This window comes from Habropoda laboriosa, unplaced genomic scaffold (assembly GCF_001263275.1).
Source record: "Habropoda laboriosa isolate 0110345459 unplaced genomic scaffold, ASM126327v1 scaffold84, whole genome shotgun sequence".
Taxonomy (NCBI): domain Eukaryota; kingdom Metazoa; phylum Arthropoda; class Insecta; order Hymenoptera; family Apidae; genus Habropoda; species Habropoda laboriosa.
The window spans coordinates 390,957-398,471 of record NW_017100202.1 but is presented as its reverse complement, the minus strand read 5'-3'; the positions used below and the strand labels follow the sequence as shown (position 1 = coordinate 398,471).

At 42.7% G+C, this 7,515-nt stretch overlaps 1 protein-coding gene across 1 annotated transcript in view; it reads right to left on the bottom strand.

Annotated features, from left to right (window-relative positions):
- Positions 1 to 2,572, bottom strand: part of LOC108570442 (glutamate receptor 1) — a 139,186-nt gene extending 136,614 nt beyond the window's left edge. The window contains exon 1 of the mRNA XM_017932303.1: positions 2,458 to 2,572. Within this exon, the coding sequence (XP_017787792.1) occupies positions 2,458 to 2,557 (100 nt within the window). The 5' untranslated portion in view covers positions 2,558 to 2,572. The remainder of the gene's footprint in view (positions 1 to 2,457) is intronic.
- Between the last annotated feature and the right edge of the window lie 4,943 nt (positions 2,573 to 7,515).

The following is a 7,515-nucleotide window of genomic DNA, read 5'->3' as shown; positions in this document are numbered from 1 at the left end:
TTAATTAGCGTACAAGCTTTGTTAAAAATGCTACGTATTTCGCGGTATAAAGCTGTCTTGTCCGCGTGCCGGTGATATGCACGTTACAAGTTTCTCGTATGCATAACATTAGACCAGCCACAGTTCCTATGATGCCAGAAATAAAACAGCAGGAGTAATTCAACTCCTGAGAGTACACGAACTAGAGTACGCAGAACTATTTCATTTTAACGTCCACCTACTTTCGTACAAAACCTACTACACGTGTATCCATTTTTTTTACCTACATTTACCTGAACAAATTACTCGAACAATTTCAAAGAGAAACACTGCTAAATTCTAGCAAAGAAAAATTTGTCCGCTTTGAAGTAATATAAATATATTCGTCAAAGAATTTTTTCATTCTCACAGTTTCTCTATAGTCTTTCCATTGGACAAACTAAATTACTGAAACCCGTTAGCGTTCGAATTGGAGGGCCAGCGTGTTCCTTTGTCGCGATCGGGACACACCTATAAGGATTTCATCGATGACAAGACATCGATATCTTTGGCACCCAGGTGGCCATTCGTTTACGGTTTAGAACGGAGCCGATCAGCTTCAAAGGCAATTCCAGCGCGGCTCGATTGGCCGACACCCCGTGGGTTAGAAAGCGTCAAACGATCCTGCGGATGGCCGGCCAGCTCGTTCGCGTTTCAAATCTACACGCTCCACGATAAAGTGAACAATGAGTCTGTGTAGAACAGGCGGACGGAGAACGACGGCACGGCGTCGCGGCGCTCCAAATCAATTTCACACTTTAGGGACGATCGACTTAAGCATCGTCCACGACGATTTATGATCGGACAAAAGTGATTGTTATTTATTTTCAATCGTAACTTTCAATCAGAAAGTAACGACAAAGTGTTCCACGGGTTCTGTTATAGAATCGAATAATTTGCAGCTCTTTGTTGAATTTGACTGGGTTTTTCGGGTTCCTTTGCGGAATGATTGAATGAAAGTTTAGAATTTCCGGTGGGAATATTTTTTATGAAGAAATGTAAGTGAAGAGTGCTGTGTTTAAATCGGGGTAAATTGAAAAATGGAAAAATTGAGGGAGACAAATTTCTCTGAAGGTTACTTTACGGTTTATTACAGTCGAAAATTCAAAATTCGACGTTCACCTGTTATAAATCTTAAAAGTGCAGCATAATTTGAATGACTCAATGCATAAAGTATTCTTTACAAAAATTTTGCATAAAATATCGCCTACAGTGCTATATAAAGTGCACTATGTTGAATTAACAAACTATTCACAAAATTGGCGAAACAACGTGTTTCGTTTGAACCGAAGAATTTCTCTTCGGTACAAAAATTCTTCAAAATTCGACTAGAAGAGATCTCAATCCTTCAAACGAACCGCATCACGGTATTCCCCAGCTTCACAAACATCTCCATTATTCCCTCCAAAAATCCACTCGAATCGAAACTCCGCTTAATCAATCTCTCTCGTAATCCCCCCACGATTAAGCCGATTTAACTAAAAGTACCATTCAGCGCATTCTAATAAAACGCTCCAACAGTCCCATACTCGAAGGAACAATTTCTTTCATTGCACGATCTATTGCAGAGCGCATCGCGGCGTGTTATCTGAAGGTATCACGGATGTAATATCCACGACAGAGCTTCCTGTTTGCGGTCGACGCGATAAGAAAGAGAGGAGCCGGGGCGAGGCGCGTGTGTCGTACGTGCATGACTTCCAAAGACGAGAAATAGAGGTGTCCCGATGAGGGAACGAGATTAGTATCTTCCCTATCGAAACGTTACTTATTTCGCGGGCCACACGGCTGCCGCCGATTCTCGTCCGTTCTAGATTCAATAGCGGCCATGATGTCGCGTTTCCGACACGTACGAGCCTGAGCATTGTTGATCATTCGACGTTTCTGATACAGCTGAGAGATACCAGCCGAACAATGTCACATCGATTCCCTTGGTTATTCATCGACGAAACACCGTACCTACCTCTCTGTCCTCTGACACGTTTAAAAACTTATCTCGACACGGATCAAACGAAAGTTCGGCAATAAAATGTAAGTTTCTGATGTTTCACTGCGATCGAGGATCGTGTTATCAAGATCTATCGGCGGGGAGAGCGGTGGGTAGGTTTTCCCGTTGACTTCGAAGGCAGTTTGTAAAGAAGTTGGGTAATAATTCTTGTTTGAGAAAGTAGGAAAAGTTGCGCGATTCTGTGGAACGTAATTCTGGATTTGCCGTCATATGTGCGGGAGTTAGTTTCCGCTTCTTAACCTATCGACAATCGAATGATGAAGTTAACCGGGGGTAATAGGTTATCTCGCGCGATCTTTCACACGGCGTGGAATAATTCGTTAGATGGTGCGAAATGTTGTTGGAATTTTGCTGTTGATCGATGGAAAGGTGAGGAATCAGACGGTTTTGTAGATATAACGTTGATTTGACCAGCAGACGAAGTTCATACTTACTAAGGCGAGATAGCTTGTAGGCATCCGCGGTATTAATTACGTCTACGAAAGCCTGCAACTCAAACTTCCGAGTCGTGGTATTCTTGTTGTGGTTCAACATCGCAAATTTGAAGGCTGACTGAACTTCGTCGGTGCCCTGCTCGAATATTGCACCTGTAATCAGAAAACACGAACGATCATTACCTCGCTAATTTTCTTGACTAATTGAAATTGTTGCTTGCATATATATCTATATAACGAGTAGAATTTTACGTCAAAGATATTATTGTCTCGTATTATTTATCCTTTTCCCTATCAATCTTATAACATCCACTACCGGCCAAAAGTTTCGAATCACCCCCCACTTTTCATCAATATTAAATCTGCTGCTAATTTTTCTCGTACAATTTATCTCGTATCAGTTGATTCGAATGATAAAAAATTCTCAAAGTCGTTGACTTTTTTCTGGAAATTTTTGTGTAAATTGCAATGCTCGGTGATTCCAAACTTTTTGCCGGTAGTGTATATTTAATCCACAGATGTTCAAATGTTGCAACAAAGAAAATATTAAGTCATCCCATAAGTTCGAGTTGAATTTTACAATTTCGATGAATATTTTCGAGGAACCTTTGAATTTGATTAAAAAAATTTAAGCGCCTTATCATTCCACAATTTTTTTCTTTTTGATAAGACCATTATATCGTCGTTAGAACATTTTCTTGGATTTTCATTCAAACATTTTTCACTTTCGGCACGAACTTATGGGATGACCTAGTAGCACGTAAATCATATAAGCGATAAGCTCCATTATCTGCTGAATTTCTGGACCGAAATTCAAATCCACATCTTCTTTCTCCCAGAAAAAAATTATTTTTACCTAAACATTCTAACACACTCAAACTTGGCATAATAAATTCTTCAGTTTTTATTTTATCCTAAAAAATAAACAACGAAGGGAACACCACTCTACTTAAAGAACGAACCAAAAAGAGTGTCTCCTCAGAAACCATCAATTGAAAGATTTACACACATGATCTACACAAAATCAAGTGACACTTTCTGAATTGAAAAAAAAAAAAAACAAAATACGATTAAGTGGTTCGTCGAGAACGGGGTATAATAATCGGAGAACGGTCGCTGTAGCGGCTGTATGATAGCACAATACTCGGTTTGCCAGTGGCTCACATATGGCACAGTAGTACGAGCCAACGTCTGCTCGGCCACTGTCGGCCCACGACCCTCGTGTAATTACGTCGATCCATTCGCCGTTAATACGTACCGATATTAATACTGCTGCCTGTCCAACGGTTTACCCTAAACTACCCCTATAACCGATATTCCGCTAAATTTCTGATTATAATATTCCTCGATCGTCCTCAAAGGACCTACGTTCGCCGTTTCAATCGGCCATCTCCGGCTACGAACCCTGTAACCTTACAGTTAGCCACAAACACCAAAAAAAAACGAACATTTCGCGACGGTTACTCGTGGATCAGTAGTATCTGACATTCGAGTTGGCAAACGTCTAGCTTCCGGTCGATTTATCTTGGCCAACGTTGATTTCTCGATAAACAACAGTCGAAGGAGCCGCTTCGTTTTTCCTCGGATGCATCGGCGAACGAAGTTACATTTCGTCAAAGGTACCGAGAATTTTTTTTCCCGTCGAGACTTTGAAAATGGTTTTTTGTTTTAAATAAAACTAGAGAAAGGACGGCATCTCCTTTTTTCCTCGCTTTGTTGTCGGTGAAGAAGTATAAGCAACGAGACGTCGTCGTCGCATCGGAATGATTTTCTTTACGACTTTCGAAGTCGCGACGCTGAATTTGACTTTCTTCCGAGGGTTTCTCCTTCTCCCGTCGAAATGAGAGAACTTCTCGCACGTTCTGCCACCCCTCACCCCTCCTCCTCTAACCTTGCGTAATATTATTCCACGGATTTTTCTTATTCCCTACTCCGCGCTTTCTTTCGTGCCGCGCCGCGTCATTGCCGCCGCCTTCCATTTTCGTGCAATTTCTTCGCCCCTGGAAATCCTTAAAGAATCGCGGATCAACGTTATCTCCGGGCTTTATTAAATTAACCGTCGAACGTAATTTTTCAAGGAAAATGGAAAGAAAAATACAGCGGACGAGATCAATATTCGAATACAACTTTTCTGCGCTTCTATGCAAATGTTGCGATAGAGGTTTTCACGAGAATTGTAACGATAAATTAGGCAAAATCGATCGATATTTCAGCTCGATTACGCCCTCTCAACAGGTGTTCGCAACAATCTCCGAGCGATTTTTATTCGAAACTCGAGCGGAATGCCGGTATATTTCGCGACGCTGTGTAAACCGTAAGAACAAGGTTGCAGAGAAAAGCGTTTCTTCTGTTCTTTGTGCGGAACTACCGAGCGAACGGAATGAAAGAACTTCTCGCCTGGTGTTCGTCCTTTCCCTCAGCGCGATATCAACACGACTCTCGCCTCTCTCTGTGCTCTTATCGAAACGCCGCTGTTTCTGCCTTTTGAAACGCGCCGCTTCGCGGAAGTTCGTGAAACCGTATCAGAAGAAGCGGGATTATTATTCACCCTGGGGCCTGTTAAACGAACTCGATCGAAAGATAACGCGAACGTGCCACTGTTTTTCGTGCCTTGCGATTTCTTTCCCGTGATTCCTTTCTGCCTGGAACAGATTTGGAAAACAAAGGGAGAATTTTTCGTATTTGTTACACTCGTCTGCGTTCGTAAATTTTTCGATCTTGTATACTTTATTTTTCGTTATTTCCTGGATTTAAGGATTATTCAGAGATTACTTTCTGGATTTAAAGATCGTTGCGTCGCACGCAAATTCACGTGAGCTCGCCCCGGTCTGGCGGATTATAGCCACAAAAATCATTAGCCACCTTTGGCCTAATCTCATTGCGGCCGATCAGACGCCCCTTGGTCCACCCTGCGCCGCGCGAACGTCATTGTTCGCGCCCGCGGTAGATATTTCTGGTAATAAAACGGTACCGCTTTCGGGGCTGACAATTTTACATAAACAAATCCGGTCCCCCGACAGCGGCTCACAGGCATCCCCTTCTCCGAAGAAACGCGCTGCAGCGCAAGGAGAGGGTTGTCGCCACCGTTTAGGCACCCTGACACAAAATTGTATAAAGAGCGAGCTCACCCTCGCCCGACAGATCAGATCACAAATGAACCATCAACTAAACAACAACGAACAGGAACATTCTCTATCTATTCTCAACGAGGTTCAGAATCGTTAAATCAAGGCTGAACCACAGCGAGCTCTGGACCGAACAAGGTCGAACGCTCGCAACAAAGATTATTTCAAGATTGAAATTTCACCCTTGTATATATTGCCTGTTGAAAAGTTTGATATCTGTCGACGAGCTGCATATCTGCAAGAAAGTATCTAATGTTGAACGTGTTAATTACACGAGACCGTTAGCGAAGTAAACGGTTACACGGTTGCGAGTCTTGTAAATCGATAGTAATAGATATACAAGGGGAACGAGCCACAGTGAAATTGATACAAGCAGAAGCGTAAACATTGTTTAATACCTAAGACTTTGATGCTTGTTCGTGAAACAAGCTTCTAATGGCGTAGTTGCGAGAAGTTTAATGAACTACGATCACAAAGTTGCGCTCAGACAATCAACCATCTATGATCTAATGTGTCCCAGATTTTGGTCATCTACCAGCAACGAGCGCGTAACAAATTTTCTTCTTCCCTTATTAACAAATAATAATCGCTCTAATCTAATATTTTTCGTTAGCTCTTCCTTCTGTCGTACTATCGAAAATTGCATAAAAATCTACTTTATTGCAAAATTAAAAACGAGATTGGAATCGTTAGTAGACAACTGATACGTGATCAAGTATTAAAAATGCTAATTCCTTTCATAAAACCCATATTAGTATCGCTAAAAGATATCGTAACGAACGTGAAAATAGATATATCAAATTATGTCGTACCCAAAAATATCAGGCAACCGAAAAAGTTCCTTTATCACTCGTTACCTGATAGAATCTTAATTCGAAAATTTCACAGCTCGAGCTTGAAGCAAAAGTTCATTAATGCGAAGGTCTCCACTTGCTTGAGACAAAACTCATCTTACATTGTACGCCTCCTTGACGCAGCTATTTACATACCAGCCCTTCTACTCGTTCACCTGCCAATTTCTTTCACGGTCAAATCTTAATCCACCTTTAACGTGCTCCAATCGAGTGCCGAAAGCTCAAACAAGGCAATCGAACGAGCTCGATAATTTCACACCTCGAACGCCACAAACATCAGAATTCCGCCAAGGAATCTGAATTGTTGGAGGAAACGCAAGAAAACTAATAAGCCAAAATATATATCAAGATCACAATGGTACCTTTAAAAACCAATCTGGGTGGCCGTGTTTATCTCGGTGAGCGTTGACAGGTGGGGCGCCGCCGCGCGTCTATTGATTGGTGCCCAGCCTCCCCACCATGCTCTCACACTCACATCGATTCCCCTTTTCTCCCCCTTCGGCGCCCTCGTGTTCTTCCCAGCTCCTTCACCCTTCTTCCTTCTACTTTTCCATTTTCCATCCACCTTTCTTTTTCACCTCTCTTCCTACTTCTCTCCTCCATCGTCCTTCATACTTTTCTTCCGTTCGGCGAACCTCGTTTTTCGGCGTTGCACCTCTCTCGACACCGGTACTCGCCTTCGAACCGCCGCTTTTACGCTTCTTGCATCCCTCGACTCTCGCCTTTACCTCGTATCCCGGACGTCGTTCCGCTCTCCTATCCACGACGACGGCGAACGACCGATTTTTTCCCTCATTTGTTACCGTTCCAGGTAGTCTCCGCGAGTTTCCGGTTCCCAATTTCTCCTCCAAAGAGTTACCACTCTTATAGTCAGTTTCGAATTTTCTCCTCGTTCTCCTTTGCTCTCTCCCTCCCTCTTTTCTCTAGTTCTTTCCTTCTCTCCAACGAACAGGTTTAATCGTTTCACCAGAGAGCTGTAATTTACTTTACCTCGATTTTCCATCCGTTTCTTTCCCCCCCGTTCCTTACAAATCGCTCCAACCTTCGCGTCGCTTTGCCGTGGCCGCGCCGAGCGAATC